Source organism: Coloeus monedula (assembly GCF_965178545.1).
Source record: "Coloeus monedula genome assembly, chromosome: 30".
Taxonomy (NCBI): domain Eukaryota; kingdom Metazoa; phylum Chordata; class Aves; order Passeriformes; family Corvidae; genus Coloeus; species Coloeus monedula.
The window spans coordinates 1,356,121-1,378,186 of record NC_138810.1 but is presented as its reverse complement, the minus strand read 5'-3'; the positions used below and the strand labels follow the sequence as shown (position 1 = coordinate 1,378,186).

The following is a 22,066-nucleotide window of genomic DNA, read 5'->3' as shown; positions in this document are numbered from 1 at the left end:
GGGAATGGTACAGCCCTGCCTGCAGCGCCCGCCGCTCCGGGGACGGTGCTGGAAGGTGAAGGCAGCGGCTGCGGGGGCTGCGGGGGCTGCGGCGGCCGCGTCCAGCCCCGACAGCTCCCGGGAGAAGGGCTGGGAGGGACCCCGCGCCCGGCTGCATCCCGATCCCTCCCGCGGCTGCTCCCGCGGTCCAGGCAGGAGCCATGACCCAGGGAAAGGTAGGAGGGAGGCCGGAGCGGGCGGGATGAGTCCGTCCCTGTTGCATAACGGCGCGTTCGGAGGAGGAAAGAGGGGTGGAGGGAAGGGATTTCAGGAATAAAACGATGGATGGAGGGGGGAGCTGGGTACCCGTGCACGGACCCTGCGATGAGGGCGGAAGGGGCTGGGGGGTGGAAGGGGCTGGGGGTCTGGTTTTGGGGTTGGGGGCTGGTTTAGGGGTGATTTGGGGATTGGAGGCTGGTTTGGGGTTGGTGTTGGGACTGGGGGCTGGTTTCGGGGTGATTTTGGGATTGGGGGCTGGTGATGGATGCACAGCTCAAACCCTGTTAGACCCGTGGCCGTTGCTCCCCGGGGGGCTCCGGGAGGTGTTTGTGCTTTGCCATCCCTGTGCCCACCCGGCACTGCCCCGAGCACCTCCTGCCCGGCCCAGGGGCTCGGCATTTTGGGGTTCTCCAACGCTCTCAGGCCGGGGAAGGGGGGGTTGTGCATCCTCTGCCAGCTCATGCACCATCGCCATGGCAACGCTCTGGATGCAGCTCCATCCCTCTGGATCTCCTTGGATATCTGGGAGGGGGGAGGGGGGGTCTTGCATGATCTCGGCCCCCTAAACCCCGGGGACAGGGAAGGGCAGTGCCGGGGGCTGGCAGGGGAGGTGGCACAGCTGGATCTGCCCGTGGGACACGGCCCAGGCTGGCCCCTGCTGTGTACCTAAAGCCCTTCTCACTCGGGCGGGTGTTAGTGAACGCCTGCCGCGTTGGGGCTCGCTGGGATTCCAGCCCCGCATCCCGGGGCCCGCGGGGCCGCCATCCCCGGGCTGAGCTGGCTCCTCCCGGGGCAGCAGAGGAGCCCAGGCGGACAGTTTATCCCGGGCAGATCGGGAAGGTTAAAGGGATCATGTTCCCAAGGAGAGGCGAGCGCTCAGGTGGCCCCAGGCTGGCTCCTCGCTGCCATCCCAAGTCCTTGAACGCTGGGAAGAGCCAGAGCTGAGCCTCCACACGGGCAGAGAGGAAGGAGCCGGGAGAAAATTCCGGAGGGCCGAACCAGAGCATTCCTGGGAGCAACTGCCCAAGATGGGTGTAAATGGGAATGAACAGCTCAGGATTTTCTGCCCAGGAGCTGAAAGCTCTTTTTCAAGAGCAATGTAGGAAGTTTGATGAAAAGCAGAGAATTCCTTGGATGGTTTTGGTGTCACGTTGAGCCCGAGGCACCGCGGGGGCTCCGTGTCTCCCCTCAGGCCTCCCTGCCTGGAACTTCTCATCCCAATTAACACCTCAGGGGCTTTCCCGTCTCCCCTCAGTCACGGCTGCGCCTTCCCGGGGGTGCCGGGATGGGCCCTGTCCAGTCCCCAGGAGCTGCTGGGTGTCTCCCGGTTCCTGACCCTCTTTTCCAGCAGAGCCCCCTCCCCCCGCACTGTGTCCGTGCCAGGTTCTCCTTCTGGGCGGTTTCTGGGATGGTTTCACTCAGATCTCTCTCTCTCCCCCCTTTCTGTGCAGCTCTCCGTGAACAGCAAACCCCCCAGCTCCGAGGGGCAGGGGGACAAGAAGGACAATGCCACAGCCCCCCCGGCCCCTCCGTCCTATGAGGAGGCGACAGCGGGAGAAGGGATGAAATCCGGGGCTTTCCCTGCCCCGCCGGCGGCCCCGCTCCACCCCAGCTGGGCTTACGTCGATCCCAGTAAGTCCTTCCGTACTGGGGTGAGCCCTGGGAGAGGGGCAGAGATCCCCCCAGGGCTGGAGAGGCGACGAGGAGCAGGGATGAGAGGGGGAGCGGGGATGTGGTGCCCAGTTTGGTGCAGGGCAGAGCTGCAGCCGTGAGCTGTGTGAGCCTCTGTGAGCACAGGAGAGTCCCTGCCAAGGTACAAAAGTCTCCATCCACCCCTGCGAGTCTCCATCTACACAGAAAAGTCTCCATCTGCAGAGAATACTCCGTATCTATACATGAAAGCCATTCCAGCCATCCCAAAGACCTCACCCCCTTCCAGACATGGGAGGAAACTCCTTCCCAGTCCCATGGGGGGAGAAATCCCCATTCCCAGCTCGCTGCCCTGGGTTATCCCAGCTCCTGGGGCTGGAGGGGAAGTCCTGGAGCAGCTGCAGGGATCCCCCCACCCCCTCCTGCAGCTCCTGCTCTGCCCCAGCTCTCAGAGCAGCTGAGGTGGCACAATCGGTGTCACAATTGGTGTCACAGCCCGAGTGTGGCTGTTGGCAGCTGGTGGCAGAGCCAGGGAAGCTGGAACACGGCTGGAGCTGAAGGCTGGATTGTTCCAGCATCCTTGTGGCCATTCCTGGGCAGACCAGCAGTTTTTCCAACAGCCAGAAGCTCCCTGGAGCTCCTGCTGGGCTGTGGCAAAGGACAAAGCCCCGGCTGTGCCCAGGGAACGGCTCCGGGCCTGCAGATGGGGCTGCACCGGGATGGGGTGGCTGGGGAGTGACCCGGGGGGTGGCTGAGTGCTCACTCAGCACAGCTCCAGCCAGAGAAAACGCTGCAAGGACGGGATTTAGGGACTCCTGCTCCATCCTCTGCTGCCTGTTCCATCCAGCTGCAGGGACGGGACGCTTCGGGAAGGGGAAGGAGTGAAAACTTCCCCTTGGGATGTCTGTGCCGGCACATTCCGATGGCTTCTCAGCTGTTCCCTAAGGAGCAGAGGGGACAAATCCCCCCCAGGGGGCTCTGGCAACATCTGGAGCTTTCTGCTGTCATGATGAGTTAGGGTGGGCGAGGCCCTAAGGGGGTGGGATGGGGTATTTTGGGTTTAGGGGGTGGAATGGGGTATTTTGGGTCTCCAGGTGGGAAACCTAGTCCATGGGATGTCTCACACCTTACTGGGAGCAACTGGAGAGAAGGGACGTGGATTTGGGGTTGTTTCTGGGACGATGAACTCAGGACACGCTGTCCTGCTGGGGCCTTGGACGGGGGGACGGGTGTGGGGACACCGGGAGGGAGGAGGGCAAAACCCTTTGGAGGCTGGGGACACCGCCAGGGAGGGAGGGAGGGAGGGAGGAGGTAAAACCCTTCTGTTCCCCCGAGGCACTGAGGGGCCAGTGTGGTGCTCAGGGGTCAGTGTGGTGTTTGGGTGCCAGGATTGGTGTTCAGGGGCCAGTGTGGTGCTCAGGGGTCAGTGTGGCGTTCAGGGGCCAGTTTGGCATTTGGGTGCCAGTTCAGGTGCCAGGATTGGTGCAGGAGGCTGGGAAGTGCCCCAGGGATTCTCCAGCCCCAGCTGCTCTGGGCCCGATGAGGGACCCAGGAGAACGTGCAGGAGGTTCCGCTCCAGTGGGGCAGGAAGGAAGGACCAAGGGATTTATTGACACCACAACAGCACCAGGGATTTTTTTCCTGCTGGGGGCACCCACGTGAGGCTCCTGCATTTCCAATGAGCAACTTTTGACCACAAAAACAGGAGAAATTCAGGATCAGGACCTTGAGTTTGGCTTGGTGTCTGCTCTGAGACTGAGAGGGTCTTTCCTCCATCTTCCTGAAGGATTTGGGTGTCTCTGAGCTCAGCAGCTTTAGGAGGAGAGGAGGCATCTGTGGACCAGGCAGGGACGGGAACTTAAAGCAGGAAAGTCACACAAAAATCCCTCTGTGGAAACCCAGCGGGGGAGACTTGAGTGCCACAGGAGGGGACATCAGCAAGGGAAGCAAAGAGTGCACACAATGATCACGGAATCATGGAATGGTTCGGGTGGGATGGGGCCTTAACGCTCATCCCGTTCCACCCCTGCCGTGGGACAACTCCCACTGTCCCAGGCTGCTCCAAGCCCCATCCAGCCTGGCTTGGGACACTGCCAGGGATCCAGGGGTAGGGAAAACCAGCAACAGGAGCTTCTGTTCCTGTTTTGGCAGAGCAGAGATGACTTGTGCGGTGACTTGAGGATTTGGGGGAAGATTTTTCTCACTGGAGGCATCGGAGCTGTTTCGTCCTTGTCCAGGCTCGGTGCTTAACTGTTCCCTGGCTCCCTGCACAGAAATGGGATTGAGGGCTGGGCCTCAGGGAGCTGCCAGGAGCTGCTCTCGCAGCAGGGACACTGTTGACGAAAGCCACGATGCAAACACAGCTCAGGAGAGCAGCGAGGGAATCCTCCTGCTCCCGCTGGGAATGCTGAGTCACGGCTGCTCCGGGGATGCGTTAATATCCACTGAAAGGAGAGCAAGGGATGCTCCCAGCTCTCCAGCTGCTGTGGAAGGTTTGGCGTTTCCTCAGACAGGATTCAGCCTGGCTTTGGGGTGGTTTGTGGGAGTGCTCCCCGCTCTGCTCCCAGGGATGGTCCTGGCGAGCTGCAGGAGGGGGAAGGGAGTGGAGGAAATCTGGGAATTTGGGGCACCTGAGCCGTGATCCCTCCCTGGGGTCAGGGTCCGGCAGCCAGCGGGAATCGGGGTGGGAGCTGCTCCCTTTGGCCTCTGCAGGCACCAGCCCGAGCTACGGCAGCGGGGGGTACCCGGGGGACACGGAGCTGCTCACGACCTTCAGCTGGGACGACCGGAACGTGCGCAGGGTGTTCATCAGGAAGGTGAGGGAGGGACACGTCCCTGTGCCCCGGGCTGGCAGAGCCGGAGCCCCCAGCCCTCGGAGGGGCCGGGCTGTGCTGCACTCTGGGGTCCAAGGGCCACCTCTCCCTGCAGGTTTACGCCATCCTGATGGTCCAGCTCCTGGTCACCGTTGTCATCGTGGCTTTCTTCACCTTCTGGTGGGTGCTGGGTGTGTCCCGAGCCACCTGGGCCCCGGCCCTGGGCGGGTTCCTGGGGCTGTGTCACACCTGGATTTTGTCCCGAGGATTCCAACAGAAAAGCAAAGCTGAGGGAACACTCTGAGGTCCCTCAGTCCTTTTGCTCCCATTCCCACCCACGCTGGGGTTGTGGATCATCCATCCTGGGGGAGGCCCTGGGCTGCTGCCCCTGGGCAGGAACTGCTGGGTTTTCCCTGTGGGAGTTAGCAGGTCCCGGCTCCAGGGGCTGGGCTCCCTCCCCTGCTCATCCCCCTCTCCAGCTCGGGTGACCGAGCTCCGGGTGCGTGTGGCTCATGTTGCCTCCAGAGTAAATAATGGATCACCACCAGCCTGAGGATTTGGGCTCCCTCATCCCCTGTGGGAGCCATTCCCGGCCAGCTCCGGTGTGGAACTGGGGGAGCAGCGCTGCCCTTCCCACCTGGCAGCTGGAATTGCTCTCTGTGGGCTCAGGCTGCTGAGGGGATTCACCCAGGCTGGGTTTTCATTCCCCACGCTGGGGCTGTTCCCGGGGTTCCTTGAGCAGGGAGCTGGGAGGGATTGGATTTTTCCTGCTCAGGATCTTTCCTTCTGTCTTGCAGTGAACCGGTCAAGGGCTACATCCAGACCCACTCCGCCTGGTACTGGGCTTCCTAGTGAGTATCCCTGGCTTTTCCTGCGGCCTTGTGAGCTCCAGACAGCCAGGATGGGGCTGCGGGGATGTGGGAAGGGGCTCCAACACTTCCCAAACCCTTCCCTGTCCTGCATGTGAGGAAACGTTCCAAAGTGTCCAGGGGCAGCGGGGGAGGGTCCTGGAATCACGGAATGGGTTGGGTTGGAGGGACCTCAGAGCCCACCCAGTGCCACCCCTGCCATGGCAGGGACGCTCCCACTGTCCCAGGCTGCTCCAAGCCCCGTCCAGCCTGGCCTGGGACAATGCCAGGGATCCAGGGGAATCCACAACCTCCCAGTGCAACCAGTCCATGGGTGAGCCTGAGGTGAGAGGATGGGAAATCTCACCTGAATGAGCCAGAGACACGAGAGAGGCGAACTCCAAACACTTCCCAAAAAATGGCTCAAGAAAGCAGGGTCAAAGTAAACGCCTGAGTATTTCTGGCAGAAAACCAGGGAAAACCAGGGAGTTTCCAGGGAAACGGTGGAAACTCCTCTTGAGTCCTGGAAGGATGTTCAGGGTACCTTAGAGGCTTCATCTTGGGAATGTCCCCTTGGAAGCTCCAAAAACCTCCTTGCAGAGCACCCAGGAAAACACTGCAGAACCCCATCTGTGACATCTGGAAGGGTGTTCAGGGTACCATGGAGGCTGAATTTTGGGATTTTCCCCTTGGAAGCCGGGGGTTGCCGGGGTTTCCATTACAAAATACCCAGTGGGTACGGGGGGTGGATTTGGAGGTGCTGGGATGTTCCCGGCCATGTCTGAGTGGGGCTGTCACTCCTGGGGCTCCAGCCCAGAGCCCCGAAGTTCGGATGCCATTCCTTGGTGGCCCAGCCCAGCCCGGAACGGAGCTTCCGAGCGCTGGCATCTCCTGGCTCCGCGCTTTCTGGGCTCCTGGTGGGGTCAGGGCTGCTCGTTAAGTGTGAGGTGAACTCAGCTTTAATCAGTTCACACCCAAATCAGGAGATGAGACACTGGCTTATATAACCTGGGAAAAGCCTCCGAACAGCAGCAATGGGAGCAGCCGGCAGCTCCGCGGCACCAGGAGGGAAGCGAAGGTGCTCCAGGGGGCAGCCGGGGCTGGACAGGCAGTGTCACCTCGCAGGGGGCAGGGAGAGGAGGCTCAGCCCTGCTCGGGTCCCCACCTTGGCCCCTGGGGTCACCTCTTCCAGCTCCCTGCGCAGAGGGAGTTTATTCCTTCCTATTTTCCAGTAGGAACGGCCTTGGGGCAGCTGGGGGGTTCTGTCCTGGAGGAATTCTCCCCCTGGTCATTGTCCCACTGTGCTCAGGTGAGACCCCACCTGCAGAGCTGCCCCAGCCCTGGGGCCCAGCACAGGGAGGAGCTGGAGCTGCTGCAGAGATCCAGAGGAGGCCCCGGAGCTGCTCCAGGGCTGGAGCCCCTCTGGAGCCAGGCTGGGAGAGCTGGGGGTGCTCACCTGGAGAGGAGAAGGGAAAGGAGACCTTGGAACTTCCAGTGCCTAAGGGGCTCCAGGAGAGCTGGAGAGGGACTGGGGACAAGGGATGGAGGGACAGGACACAGGGAATGGCTTCCTGAGGGCAGGGCTGGATGGGATATTGGGAAGGAATTGTTCCCTGGGAGGGTGGGCAGGGGCTGGAATGGATTTCCCAGAGCAGCTGGGGCTGCCCCTGGATCCCTGGCAGTGCCCAAGGCCAGGCTGGACATTGGGGCTTGGAGCAGCCTGGGGCAGTGGGAGGTGCCCCTGCCCTGGCAGGGGTGGGATGGGATGGGATTTGAGGGTCCCTTCCCACCCAAACCATTCCATGACTTCTGTTTTTTCACTGCCCAGGGAGCCAAGCCCTTCCCTCCATTCCAGTGTCTCCAAATGCTTGTCCTGGTCCATGCCTGGATCTCCTTCCTGACCAGAGACCTTTGTAAACAAAGCTGGGAGCCCCAGGATGGTTCCCCACTGCTGGGGTGGCACCTCAGGGGAATAAATCCAGAGCGGACGAGGGATGGACAGCCCCGCTGGCTCTGTGCTCCTGCCAGTCCCTTTCCAGCTGCTCAGCCGTGTCCACTCTGGCTTTCCTGGTTTCCCAGTGGGAGAGCTGTGCCTGGGTTATCTCTGTGCCCTGCTCGTGGCCCTGGGCTCTGCCGTCACCTCCCCGCCTTGGCCGAGGGTCAGTGGCTATCGGGAGCCATCGGCACGGCCGGAGCCGCTGCCCCGGGCGCCAGGGAAAGCAGGGAGCAGCTTCCAGAGCCTGGAAAAACACCCGGCTGCGGGCGGAGAGCCTCCCTCAGCTCTGGGGCTGCTGTGCTGTGAGAGGGGACAAATCCTGGCACATAAAAACTGCCAGGACCTGGGCGGGGCTGGGCAGCCACAGCTCCGCTGAGCCGGGAGGATCCTCCTGCCCTGGGCTCTTCCCTGGGTGGATCCTCCTGCCCCGAGCCCTTCCCTGAGCCCTTCCCTGAGCCCTTTTCTGAACAGATCCTTCTGCCCCGAGCCCTTCCCTGAGCCCTTTTCTGAGCGGATCCTCCTGCCCCGAGCCCTTCCCTGGGTGGATCCTCCTGCCCCGAGCCCTTCCCTGAGCCCTTCCCTGAGCCCTTTTCTGAGCGGATCCTCCTGCCCCGAGCCCTTCCCTGGGTGGATCCTCCTGCCACGAGCCCTTCCCTGAGCCCTTCCCTGCCCTGGGCGCTTCCTCAAGCTCTCCTGCAGCGGAATCCTGGAATGGGTTGGGTTGGAGGGACCTTAAAGCCCATCCAGTCCCAAACCCCCATGGGCAAGGACTCTCCCACTGTCCCAGGCTGCTCCAAGCCCCGTCCAACCTGGCCTTGGGCACTTCCAGGGATGGACAGTCCAAAACTTCCCATTCCTGGAGGGATGCACCATGGAGCAGCTCCCTCCTCCAGCACAGCCCTTCCAGCCCTGCCTGAGCCCAGTCACTCTCCCAGCCCCTGGTTTAAGAACCCCCAGCCTTGATCCCACCAAGCTGGAAAAGGTTTGGAAACGAGGGGCAAAGCCTGGCACCTCACAGAGCCATGGAATCTTGGAATCACGAAGGTTGGAAAAGCCCCTGGAGACCATCGAGTTCAACCATCAACCCTCCCCTCACCACTGGCCGTGTCCCCCAGTGCCACATCCACAGCTTTTTGGCCACTTCCAAGGATGCGATTCCACCGCTGCCTGGGCAGCCCCTTCTAATCCCTGGCCTCCCTTTCCACCAGGGAATGTTTCCTAAGAGCCAGCACAAATCCAGTTCCTGCCCTCTTTGTCATTGACACATTTGGGAGCTCTCCTGGGCCTGGACCCGACCTTGGCTCTGCTCAGATCCGGCCCTCAGCTTTTCCAGGGATGTTTTGTCCCACCCTGGGGATGGGCACTGCAGAGGAGACCCCTGAGGGCAGGAAGGAGCTTTAGTGAGGGACCAGGGGTAGGAACTGCCTTGATCGGCGCCTGACGGGGTGTTTGTATTTCCAACATCCCCATCCCATGGGAATTCCCACCTGCACCACCATCCCAGGCTGGTTTTCCCCCCTGAACTCTCCCTCTCTCCTTGCAGCGCTGTTTTCTTCATCACCTACCTGATCCTCGCCTGCTGCTCCGGGCCCAGGTACGGGGATCGCTTTGGGATCTGGGACAGCCTGGGGAATGCAGCAGGAATGTTTTCCTCAGCCCCTGTTATGGGGCAGGGGTGGGGCTGTGCTGGCACCGGGATGGAGGGACTGGGGCGGCAGCTGTGTTCCCATGGGGTCATGGAATGGGTTGGGTTGGAAGGGACATTAAAGCCCATCCAGTGCCACCCCTGCCATGGCAGGGACACCTCCCACTGCCCCAGGCTGCTCCAAGCCCCAATGTCCAGCCTGGCCTTGGGCACTGCCAGGGATCCAGGGGCAGCCACAGCTGCTCTGGGCACCCTGCTCCCGCTGCTGGAAGCAGCTGCTCCAGGCCTGACGCAGCCTCGGGTTGCTGCAGCTCACGAGTCCAGTTGCAGCTGTGACCTCGCAGCAGAAGCTGCCCCGTTTGCAGCTCCGGATTCTGGGAATGTTCCAGAGGATGCTCCGGTCAGCTCCCAGCGGAGCAGGAATGTCCTGGGGACCTTTGTCCCAGCAGGGCGACCCTGCCCGCGCTGCCCCTGGCACTTTTGCACAGGGCACTAATTACCAGCACGGACATGAATTACCCAGCAGGGTCATTAATTACCCTCGTGGCCATTAATTACCCTCACAGCCACTAATTACCCTCGTGGTCACTGATTCCCTGGCACAGCCCCTGCTGAGCGGCCCCTTCCCTTTGCAGGAGATACTTCCCATGGAATCTGATCCTGCTCAGCATCTTTGTGAGTGGCACCCCTGCCCTGGGGCTGAGCTGCCCCAAGGACACCCACAGGGCTGGGATTCCTGGGGAAACGGGGCAATTTCATCCTCTGATTGCCCTGCGCTTGGGCTGAGGAGCTGTGCTTGCACTGGGATGGGAGAAGCTGGAAAAAAGGGAGCCTCTGTTTGTTAAAAACTTAGAAAAAATAATCCGTGGAGTCTGGTGGGAGCTGGGGTGGGAGCTGGGGTGGGAACTGGGATTGGAGCTGGGGTGGGAACTGGGATTGGAGCTGGGGTGGGAACTGGGATTGGAGCTGGGGTGGGAGCTGGGATGGGAGGTGGGATGGGAGATGGGATGGGATGTGGGAGGGGAGCTGGATGGGAACTGGGATTGGAGCTGGGATGGGAGCTGAGATGTGGGGTGGGAGCTGGGGTGGGAGCTGGGGTGGGAACTGGGGTGGGAGCTGGGATTGGAGCTGGCTCCCGTGCAGGAGCGATGCAGGAGCAGGGGATGCTCCCGGGCCCTCTGCCCTCTCCCGTGGCTGTCAGTCACTGGGGGGTTCCAAACGCTGCCAGAATTCCTTCTCCTGCGGGTCTGAGAGGCTTCCCTGCCCTTTCTCTGGGATTGAGGGAGTGCCTGTGGTGTCTCCTCCCGGGACATGAGGGCACTAACGAGGCTCTGTTTTCCCCAGACCCTGTCCATGGCCTATCTCACGGCGATGCTCTCCAGGTGGGTTGGACACTGTCCCGTGTCCTGTGTCCTGTCTCTTCCTGAAAAAATTCCCTATCCTGAGGAACCTGGGCCACCTGAGCTGTCTGGGGCTCCCAGTTCTAAGGAAGGTTTCCAAGGCCTGTCCCTGTCCCGGTGGAGGCAGCACTGGGGGATTCCCACATCCCAAATCCTGCAGGAGAGCCCTGGAGGGCCGGGACAGGGCAGCACCTGGATGGGCTGGAGGTGACCACACAGTGATCCCGCTGGGCAGGTCCCAGGCGGGCTGCAGTGAGCCAAGGGATTTTTTGCAGCAGTTTCAGGAATTTGTATCCCCCAGCCTGTTCCCTTCCGCTCATTTGCACTGGGAAATCTGCTCCTGGCTCACGTGGGAGCTGGGAGAGCAGGATGTGATCCCGGGCGGGTGATGGATGTATCGGGACAAAGAAATCCGTGGCCTCAGCAGCTCCAGGGGGAAAACTCCAGTGACTCCGCACAAATCCCCCGGGAGAGCGGGACTGGCTTTTCCAAGGGCTGAGCCTGGCACTGCAGCCAAAATCCTGATCCAGCCTGGAGACCATTCCAGCCTGAGCCTGCAGCCGCTGTCCCTGCTCCAATCCCTCCTTCCTGCCCTTTTCCAAAAGCCAGACCAGGCAGGAGCCCAGGGGCTGCTCCTCTGGTTTCCCCTCATGCTGCGGTGACTTTTGGCATCCTGGTGTTGTTACCTCCCAGTCAGGACCCTCCCCATTCCCTGTCTGTCCGTGGGTTTGGTGGGCTTGGAGCCCATTGGCTGCTCCAGAGCTCTGGGAGGTCCAGATGGACCCTCCTGCCTTCCCTCCATCCTTCAAAACAGCAGGAAAACCCATCCAGGCTCTTTTCTCTCCTTCCTTTTTAACACGAATGTGGGATATTGACACTTCCAGCGCTGTTCATGCCCGGAGGATTCGCGCTTTCCTTGCCAGGCTCCTGCCTGTCTGAATCCCCTCTTCCCATCCCTGTGGGAATGATCCCAACGTGGTTTTCCCGGTAACTTTGCAGTTACTACAACACCAAGTCGGTGCTGCTGTGCCTCGGGATCACGGCCCTGGTCTGTCTGTCTGTCACCATCTTCAGCTTCCAGAGCAAGGTGGGACTGTGGAGCCTCCCTCGGGAAGGGGCACATCCGGGGCACGACAGGGAGCCGGGGGCAGCTGGGAATGTCTGGGAGGCTCTGGGTACAGGACCGAGGGATGTGGGGATGTCATGAGAAGGTTGGAGTAGATCAGGGAGGGATGTGGCTGGGATGGGAATGGGGCTGGAAGATGCTGACATGTGGGAATAATCTGGGATTTTGGAGGACTGGGATGTCAGTGGGGCTGGAAGAGGCTGGCTGGTGGTAAATGGGAATTTTGGAGGGTTGGGCTGTGGGATAGAGAAGGACACAAAGGTGTGTGATGGATTTGGGATTCCTGGTGCGTGGCGGGTCCCGAGCGCTTCCCTGTGGCACTGATGGGGGTTTGGGAAGTGTTGGCTCTGTGCCGGGGGTGGCTGAGGGGCAGAACCGGCTCCGGGGGGTTCTGTGGGACTCGGGGGTTGTGGTTCCTGCCGGGATGAGCCCCTGGAATGGGACATTCCCCCCTTCCGTCCGCAGTTCGACTTCACGTCGTACCAGGGCGTGCTCTTCGTGCTGCTCATGGTGCTGTTCCTGGGGGGACTGGTCCTGGCTGTCATCCTGCCCTACCAATATGTGAGTGATCAGCTGGGCCAAACTGGGCCAAACTGGGCCAAACTGGGTGGGCTGCGGGGGTCAGCTCCCCAAAACCAGGCGGGAACCCCCAGGGAGGGACAGAAGAGCAGGGGGTCATTCCCGGGGATGGCCAATGGGAACGGCTCAAGGATGGAACTGGCCCAGGGTTGAGGACATTTCCTGCTGCTCCTGGTGACGGAACCATGGAATCCTGGAATGATTTCGGTTGGGAGGGACCCCAGAGCCCTGGGCAGGGACACCTCCCACTGCCCCAGGCTGGCCGTGGGCACTGCCAGGGATCCAGGGGCAGCCCCAGCTGCTCTGGGAAATCCATTCCAGGCCCTCCTCACCCTCCCAGGGAGGAATTCCTTCCCAATATCCCATCCATCCCTGCCCTCAGGAAGCCATTCCCTGTGTCCTGTCCCCTCCATCCCTTGTCCCCAGTCCCTCTCCAGCTCTCCTGGAGCCCCTTAGGCACCGGAAGGGGATCCAATGTCTCCCTGGAGCCTTCTCCTCTCCAGGTGAGCACCCCCAGCTCTCCCAGCCTGGCTTCAGCCCTCGGAGCAGCTCCATGGACTCATTCCAACACATCCATGGCCCTCCTGTGCTGGGGCACCCTGGATGCAGACAGGGTCTCATCTGAGCACAGGTGCCTCTGCTCAGGCCTCAGTTTCCCCTCAGTAAAACAGGGAAATGAGCACATTAAACTCTGTCCCAAATCCAGGGCAGGACTTGGACTTAGGACTAACACCTGGCACCTGCAGAGTTCAAATCTTGAGGCCTCAGTTTCTCAGCAATGACCCCGAGGTCTGAGTGACCCTCAGGAGCCAAGTCCCCAGGGACAGTGACCCCCTGAGTGTCCCCAAGGCCTGCCAACCCCTCACACAGCTCCAGCCACTTCCTTCGGCCTCTCTGGCCACTCCTGGCTCCAGCTGTGCCCAGGGGAAACCTTGGAGCAGCTTCCAAGCACTCTGGAGCAGGGCTGGGCTGCATCCAAGGTGTCTCATCCCGGGAGACCTCACTGCCAGAGCCTGGCAGCCCCTGGGACACTGGGATGGGTGAGGGAAGGGGGTGGGGCCGGGCAGGTGCCATAAATCCCCTGAGAGGCTCAGGGATCCCAAATCCTTCGCCATCCCAGCCAGCTCCTCTGCCCTGAGTCATTCCCTAAGGAAGACCTGCAGGAGATTCCCACTGGTCCCAGCCCTGGAGCTGGTGCTGGACAAATCCAGCCTGGGCATTCCAAAGGGTTGGATTTTGGCTGTCGGGGCTCGGACTTCTCCTCTCCCCAGTGGGAACGTGAGGCTGGAGCAGCTCTGGGTGCCAAAGCACAGCCATGAAACTGGAGAGACAGCTGCTCCTTATCTGACATGTGGCGAGATAAGCACAGCGGAGGCAGCCCGGGAATGAGCCCGGGAGGCAGGAGGCAACTCTGGAGAGGCAGGAGAAATCCCTGGAGAGGCAGGGACATCCCTGGCTTCACTGAACCCATCTCGGGTTGAACCAGCACCTTCTCCTGGCTCCTCTGGGCCACAGCAGGGGCTGAGCTTTGGTCCCAGTTCCAGTGGAATTCCCCCCGTGACTCCCACAGATGAATATATTTAATCTGTGCATGTTAATTAAGCACAGAGTCATGGAATATCCAAGGGGGAAGGGGCCCACCAGGGTCATCCAGTCCAGCTCCTGTCCCTGCCCAGGACATCCCAACAATCCCACCTTGTGCCTGAGCGTTGTCCACGCGCTCCTGGAGCTCTGGCAGCCCTGGGGAGCTGTTCCAGTGGGGGAAGAGCCTTTTCCCAGTATCTGACCCAAACCCCCCCGACACAGCTCCAGCTGTTCCCTCAGGTAAATTAAAGCTGGGGCTGGCTCTTGGAATATTTGGTGTTTCTTCCACTGGGATCAGCCGTGTTTGGGTAAATAAATCCGTTCTGGGGGTGCTCCAAAGTGTTCCCATCAGGGAGTGCTGGGACTGGGACACCTGGCTGCCCCATCCCTGCAAGTGTCCAGGGCCAGGCTGGACAGAGCTTGGAGCACCCTGGGACAGTGGAAGGTGCCCATGGCAGGGGTGGCACTGGATGGGTTTTAAGGTCCCTTCCCAACCCAAACCATTCCATGATTCCACGATTTCCACGGGACAGTCCCTGGGGCCAAGTGCAGTTTGGGATAACAAACACCTGGCGGAGAAGTTTAGGACACAAAGGCCACAGTGAGGGGGGAACTGAGGGCCCGTGTCCTGCTCTGTGCCACAGAAACTTTCCCAAAGAATCTGTTGAAGTTGGAAGTGGTGCAAATCCAGCCTGCGCCTTTAGAGCACCTTCCCAACTTTCCTCCCCCACCTGGGAGCCAAATCCCGTGGGAGGGGAGTCCTGCGTAGCCCATTCTGCCCAGCTCTGATGGCTGTGTCTGTGTCCATGTCCGTGTGTCCATGTGTCTGTGTCCATGTCCATGTGTCCATGTGTCTGTGTCCATATGTCTGTGTCCATGCGTCCATGTCCGTGTGTCCATGTGTCCATGTCCATGTCCGTGTCCGTGTGTCCATGTCCATGTGTCCACGTCTGTGTCCATGTCCATGTGTCCGTGTCCGTGTGTCCATGCGTCCATGTCCGTGTGTCCATGTCCATGTGTCCGTGTCCATATGTCTGTGTCCACGTCCGTGTGTCCACATGTCCGTGTGTCCATGTCCATATGTCCGTGTGTCCATGCGTCCATGTCCGTGTGTCCATGTGTCCGTGTCCATGTGTCCGTGTCCATGTGTCCGTGTCCATGTGTCCATGTCTGTGTCTGTGTCCATGTGTCCATGTCCATGTCCATGTGTCCATGTCTGTGTCCATGTCCATGTGTCCATGTCTGTGTCCATGTGTCCATGTCCATGTCCATGTGTCTGTATCGATGTGTCCATGTGTGTGTCCGTGTCCATGTGTCCATGTCTGTGTCTGTGTCCATGTGTCCATGTCCATGGCCATGTGTCCATGTCTGTGTCCATGTCCATGTGTCCATGTCTGTGTCCATGTGTCCATGTCCGTGTCCATGTGTCTGTATCGATGTGTCCATGTCTGTGTCCGTGTGTCCGTGTCCGTGTGTCCATGTCCGTGTCCGTGTCCATGTCTGTGTCCGTGTGTCCATGTCCGTGTGTCCGTGTCCACGTGTCCATGTCTGTGTCCGTGTGTCTATGTCTGTGTCTGTGTGTCCATGTCCGTGTCCATGTGTCCGTGTCCGTGTCCGTGTGTCCATGTCCGTGTCCATGTCTGTGTCCCTCAGGTCCCGTGGCTCCACGCAATCTACGCTCTGCTCGGGGCCGGGATCTTCACCATGGTGAGTGGCTGCTCCCGGGATCCGGCAGGGAAAATGGAATTTGGGAAGGAGCTTGAAGCCTCCAGGGAGCCGGGGCAGGGATTGCAGGGCTCAGGGTGGCCCTGGAGCAGCGATCCCGGCGGGAGCAGAGCCTGGCACGGGAGGTGCTGCGGACGTGCTGGTGCCAGCTCAGGGCATGGTGCGAGTGCCAAGCTGTGTGGGGTGAGCAATCCCGGCTGGATTGCTCCGCAGGGATCGTGGGGACAGGCCAAAGGTGTCTCTGGAGAGCAGCAGGCAGAGATGAGCTCAGCACAGCCCCGGGAGCGAGGGGATCCAGGGATGAGGCCGCACGGTCGAGTCGGGGCTGGTTGGGCGAGGGCGAGCCAAGGATTGGGATGAGTTCGTCTCATGGAGGTGCAGAAAGACAGGGAAGGCTGAGCCTGGGGATTAAGGGTTATTAGGAGGGTTTAACACAGGCGGGAAAAGCCCTGGAACTGGGCAGCTCCTCCAAGGAAAGGCTTGGCTTGTTCCCAGTGGTCCCTCCTGAGAGCCCCTTCCAGAGCGAGTCCCGGCAGCGCTGCGCTGGGATTCAGCCGGGAGAGGTGTCTGGGAGGGCGCCCGGCGTTCCCTGGAGCTGGGGCTCAGCCCTGGCCTGCCCTGGGCTCCGAGGCGGTGCCCACTGGGCACGTTGGGAATGGGAGCAGTTGAGCAATTGCCTTTATCACCCTTAAAAGACACTCCAAGGGAGCGCGGGGAGCGCGGCGCTGATTCACAGCTCAAGATCCTCTGTAAAATACAAGGAGGCTTCAACATCTGATAATTACCCCATAAACATCAGTCAGAGCCTCAGCCTGGCCCTACCAGGGCAGCTCGGCTGGGATCTGTTCCGGGGGGGATAAAACAGCATCTCCTGGGGGGTGGTGCAGTCCTGGAGAGCTCCGGACCCAGGGGGGGACAGCAGGATGGCAGAAGGAGGGAAGGGAGGGAGGGAGGAGAAAATGGTGGATTGAAGTCATGCCTGGGATTTCTGGTTTTCTCTTGGGGCCAGGTCATCCTGTGACCACCTCGTTCCCTGGCAGGTGTTTCCCACCCAGGGGAAGTGTGGAAGCTTCAAGCTGTGGGCTCTGGGAGAGGAGGAGGAGGAGGAGGAGGAGGGAGGGTGGCTCCAGAGGTGGCCCTGGGATGGAGGAAGCCTGAGGGAAGAGGGCCTGGAGTGGGAGTTGCACTCAGGGTTTGACTGTCAGGAGGGAAATGAGGGAAGGGGAAAGTTGCAGCTCGTTCAGTGCCTTGTTCTGAGCTCTTGAATTGTGGTTACAGCCCATAAAAAGGGGCTGCACCTCTGTCCCGGCTCCAGGGAGGCAGCGGGGGCATCTCCTGTCATTAGAGCCCTTCTTGCCTCCCTGGGCCAACCCTCCCTGTCACTGTCCTGGGGTTTCCTCCTTTCCCTCCCAGTTCCTGGCCCTGGACACGCAGATGCTGATGGGGAATCGCCGGTACTCGCTGAGCCCCGAGGAATACATCTTTGGAGCCCTCAACATCTACCTGGACATCATCTACATCTTCTCCTTCTTCCTGCAGTTCTTTGGCTCCAGCCAGGAGTGAGGGCAGCAGGGCAGGATCCTCCCTGTGCTGGAAATGTGAGGGGTTAAATTGAAAAGCAGAGGCGAAAGGGTTCCGAACCACCAAGCTGAGCCAGTCCCTCCCTTTCCGGTCCATCCAACGCACTGAGGAGCCCCGGGCCCCTCCCGCAGCTTTGTACATTTGCTGTCAGGCCTTTGTGACCCCGAGAGCAAAGCAGGGCTTCAGTGTCGTGTCCCTTCTGCTCCCCCCACTCCTGCCCAGCCCAAACCAGTCCAGAGACTGGGGGCAGGAGACCGGGACCTCCCCGGCCCCAGGGGCTGCTGGAGGTGCCCTCTGCCCGTCACGGGGTGAAAGTGCTGAGACAAAACAACAGCGAGGGCAGCGGAGCAGGGAATTTGGTTAGATCCCGGCAGGAAAATCAGCTGAGCCAAGGGAAAGGCTTGGGGAATCCTCGCATTGCCCTGTTTCCCACATTCCTTCGGAGGTTGGTGGCCTCTGCGCTCTTCCTGGTGGCTCTGCTGTTGGAAACACGGAGTGTGGGATCATGTAGCTGGATTTGTGCTCCAGGCACAGGGAACTTGTTTGTTCAGGACGTGCAGCTCTCTGAGGCCATCCCTGATGCCACTGCAGGAAGAATTCCCCTGGATCCTTTGCATCTGGCCATGAGCCTTCCCTTCCCCTTCCCCTTCCCCTTCCCCTTCCCCTTCCCCTTCCCCTTCCCCTTCCCCTTCCCACAGGATCCATGATCCATGGCCCCCTCCCGCCCAGGGCAGTGCGCTCTCTGGAGTGTGGCTCCCCACCTGAGGGGCTGGGATCCCAAGGAAGGAATATTGCCAGGAAACAGCAGAGAAGAGAAGGAGGAGGCTGAGTTTCCATGCTGGGAAATGCCATTCCAGGTGGGAAGTGGGCTGGGATCCCGTGACCCACCCGAAGGATCTGAGGCCTTCCCAGAATTGTCCTGGTTGCCCCAAATTAGCGTTCCTAAGGGGTTATTCCCCAGGGACTGAGGCCTTCCCAGAATTGTCCTGGTTGCCCGAAATTCGCGTTCCTGAGGGGTTATTCCCCAGGGACCGAGGCCACTGGAACAGCAGTGTTCCCTCTCCCTGGCTGTTTTCCACTGCTCCTCTCCCACACACGGATGGCAGCGCGGCTCTGGATGGGCTCAGGTAACTTTCCACCGTGGCCATGCTCACATTCCCTGTTGGGGCTCAGCTGGCTGATCTGGGACTGTAAAGCTCCCCAGGGAGATAAGGGGCCTTTTGCTCTCATTCCAAGAGTGATCCTTCCTGCTGATAGGACCTCGTATCTCCCATCTCGCTGGGAATGCCGGCGAGTGCGTCACGGAGCTGCCTCCAGCAATCCCTGCTGGAGAGAGGCTCTGCCAGAACGCTGGGACGGCACATTCCTGCTCCTTCTGGCCCGGGTTTTACCCCACACATGCCCTGTCCTCCTGCCCCACGTGTCCAGTGTCCAGGGAAAGTCACCGTGCAGGCAATGGAAACGCTCTGGCCCCTCTGTGGCCGCACCGATGAGCACAAGTGAGGCCTTCCCCTTCACTTCCTCCCCGAAACACCCCCAAAAAAACCCCCAACCGGACAAAAAACCCACAACCAGACCAAAAAAACCCCAACCAAAGCCAAATTCTTTGTAGGGATGAAGGGCACCATGAGGTGATGACAGCAGGAAGTTCATGAGCTGCTGATTCCTGCTGAGGAGAACCAAATCCTTGGATTGCTGAGCAGGCAGGACTGGGAATGGCACGGGAGGCACCCTAAAAGTGGATGAAATAAGAGTTTCAAGAGGGAATTTCCTGGCCCTCAGCAACCTGGCTGGACAGCCTTTCCTTGCTCACAGCCATTTCCTGTAGGGATTTGTGCTTTCCAGGCTTGGAGGGAGGAATGTGGAGCTCCATGATGAGCTCTGGCTCTGAAATAGTCCCAAAAACTCCTCCAAAATGCCCTGCTGGGAGCTGGGGAGGAACACTTGGACCTGCAGCCCCCTCTGGAATTGTTCTTTTTCCTTCTGGTGTGGAGTAACTTTGCTGCTGCTGCATCCTGGCTTTTCTGCTGATATATCCTGGCTTTTCTCCTGATATATCCCAGCTTTTCTGCTGATATATCCTGGCTTTTCTGCTGATATATCCCGGCTGTCTGCTGATATATCCCAGCTTTCTGCTGATATATCCCAGCTTTCTGCTGATATATCCTGGCTTTTCTGCTCCTGTTGGGAATTCCTGGCATGACCCCGCTCCAGGCACCTGACGGGGGGCACCTGCTGCCCTCCCGTGTCCCTTGCATGTGTCCCGGTCCTTTTTCCACACTGATCCCATCCCAGCCAGCCCTGGTGGATACTGAGCTCGGGGAGCTGGAGTTCCTCGGGAGGCTGAGGGATGCAGGATTTGGGGTGGGATATGGAGGGCTGCTCCCCTTCCTCCCGTGTCCTCCACCCGAAGTCCTCACCCAGCTCCGTATCCCAATCCTCTGGAGCAGTCATTCCTACAACTTCCCTGTAAATAGGATTTTGTATCTTCTCCGACTATTGCTAATAAATGGTTGCAAAACTGAGCCTGTGCCTGTTCCTGCTCTGGTTGCGCAGGTGCTGCTTCATCCCTTAAAATATAAACAAGCTCCTGGCACGGCCCAGAGCTTTAACGGAGCCCAGGTCACCTCTTCCCCGGTTATGAGTAAGGAAAACATCCCACACAGAGCAATAAAAAGCACATGGGTCTGGAGCAGATGTGATGGATGAGGAATATTGGAGAACTGAGGGCCAAAGGGCTCCAGGAATGAGGGATTTGTTCCCTCTCCCACTGGGTTTATGTGACCACAGGATTCAAGAATCAGTGAGTGGGGATGAGTTGTGAGAGGGCTCCCGCTCCAAGGGAATTTTCTGCAGCGCTGGAGAGCAGCCAGAGCTTTCCCAAGAGTAAACGGAGGAGAAAAGTTCCTCCAGGGACAATTCACCACCCGAAATGGGAACCGGCACTGGGAGGGGCAAACTCCCATCTCACTCCATCAGCTCGGAAGGGATGATTGTCCAGGACAGAAATCCCAGTGCAGCAGGTCTGTGCTTTTGGGAAGCAGTGGAATCCAAAACGTGGGAAATTTGGCTCCTGGGAAGTGGTGCTGAACAGCCTGTGCAGCCAGGAGGGATCTTCCTGCACTTTCTTCAGAAAAAAAAGGAGTGAAGTGGAGAATTCGCACCCAAATAATGAGGTGCCCAAGAGCATTTGGATGAGACATCATCAGCGTTCCCTGAAAGTGCCACAGACAGGGTAAAAGGCTGAGGATTCCATCAAATTTCAGGACTTGGCTTTTGGAGAATGGGGCAAGAATTTGGATTAATCAGGCTGGGACCATCAAAGGAAGGGTGGAGGGATGCAGGACAAGGGGGGAGATGTGTCAGGGTGTGAGGGATGCTGGAGAGAGGAAGGCATCGAGCTGCTTCCCATGTCTGTTGAAAACAGGAATTTGGGGGTCCTAAATCCAGCCAGAGAGAGTCAGAGGAGACCTCAACCCCCCTGGGTTCCATTGCCTGGAGAAGGGAGGGAAATCGTATTTATTTTTGCACTTTTTTCTGCCTTTCGTTTGCGGCCAGGGCTCCCAGCACAGGGAGGATGAGGAGCTGCTGGAGAAGGCCCTGGAGCTGCTCCAAAGGCTGGAGCCCCTCTGGAGCCAGGCTGGGAGAGCTGGGGGTGCTCACCTGGAGAGGAGAAGGCTCCAGGGAGAGCTCAGAGCCCCTTGCAGGGCCTGAAGGGGCTCCAGGAGAGCTGGAGAGAGACTTGGGAGAAGGGATGGAGGGACAGGACACAGGGAATGGCTTCCTGAGGGCAGGGTTGGATGGGAAATTGGGAAGGAATTGTTCCCTGGGAGGGTCGGGAGGCCCTGGAATGGATTTCTGAGGGGATGCCCCTGGATCCCTGGCAGTGCCCATGGCCAGCCTGGGACGTTGGGGCCTGGATCAACCTGGGGCAGTGTCCCAGGTGGGGTGGGATGGGATGGGATGGGATGGGGTGGGATGGGATGTATTTTAAGGTCCTTTCCCACTCAAAAACCACTGGGTTTTCTTGATTCCACGAAAACCCAGCAAGGGCCGATGCGGGCAGCAGGAGCCTTTCCCCGGCATTTGTGAGCTCCAGGCGCCCTCTGCTCTTCACGCTGTGATTGAAACCAGCACCAAATGAAATCCAGCTTCCTGTGCCAGCTTAACCCTAAACCTGTGCCAGGCCCCTTAACCCTAAATCTGCCCCACGCCGCCTCTTTAACCCTGAACCTCCCCCTCCTCTTAAACCCCCCTTTAACAGGGAACTTCCATTTTTTTCTGCTTTAAAACCTCTCTCAGCTGCAGCCCGTAGGGTCCTGGGCACCCTCAGTGCAATCACGTGTTTAAATGTGTTTTAAATACCATTTATTTGTTATTTCTGTTTATAACATTTATATGGTATTTATTTATATAACATCGGTTTATATTATTCAAATATGCTTTCAGTAGCGTTGGTTTAAGTAGCATTTACATGCTATTTATTTGAAAGGAATGAATATGTTCTATAGGATAAGATATGATTTTTATATTACTTAATTAACATGTCCATGTTATTTAAATAACCCAACCCCGCCAAGGCCTGAGACCCCGCTGGGCCGCGGCGTCTCCATGGCAACGCGAGGGGAAGCGTTCAAAGAGCACACACGGGTGCTCTGCGCGGTCCCTCTGCAGCCTGGCAGGGCCCAGACTGGGTTTTTTTACCCAAAATCTCTCAAATCTCTTCTTTTCGCCCCAAAGGGGCTGTGGCTGCGCTGCTGGCGCTGTCCCTTGTCCCCATCCTTGCCGCCCTCCTCGGACTATTTCTGCCCCGGAACGTTTCTCCTCAGTTGCGGTTCCCGCCCGGCGCGCGGGAGCAGCG

At 59.5% G+C, this 22,066-nt stretch overlaps 1 protein-coding gene across 1 annotated transcript; it reads left to right on the top strand.

Moving 5' to 3' along the window:
- Nucleotides 1–200: 200 nt before the first annotated feature.
- On the top strand, nt 201–17,187 carry FAIM2 (Fas apoptotic inhibitory molecule 2; the record flags this gene model as incomplete). Its single annotated transcript, XM_082299184.1, has 12 exons — nt 201–215; nt 1,710–1,890; nt 4,621–4,724; nt 4,837–4,901; nt 5,519–5,572; nt 9,109–9,159; nt 9,846–9,885; nt 10,555–10,592; nt 11,610–11,697; nt 12,202–12,297; nt 15,553–15,606; nt 17,038–17,187. 12 exons carry the CDS (start codon nt 201–203, stop codon nt 17,185–17,187), a joined length of 936 nt encoding a protein of 311 aa, XP_082155310.1.
- Between the last annotated feature and the right edge of the window lie 4,879 nt (nt 17,188–22,066).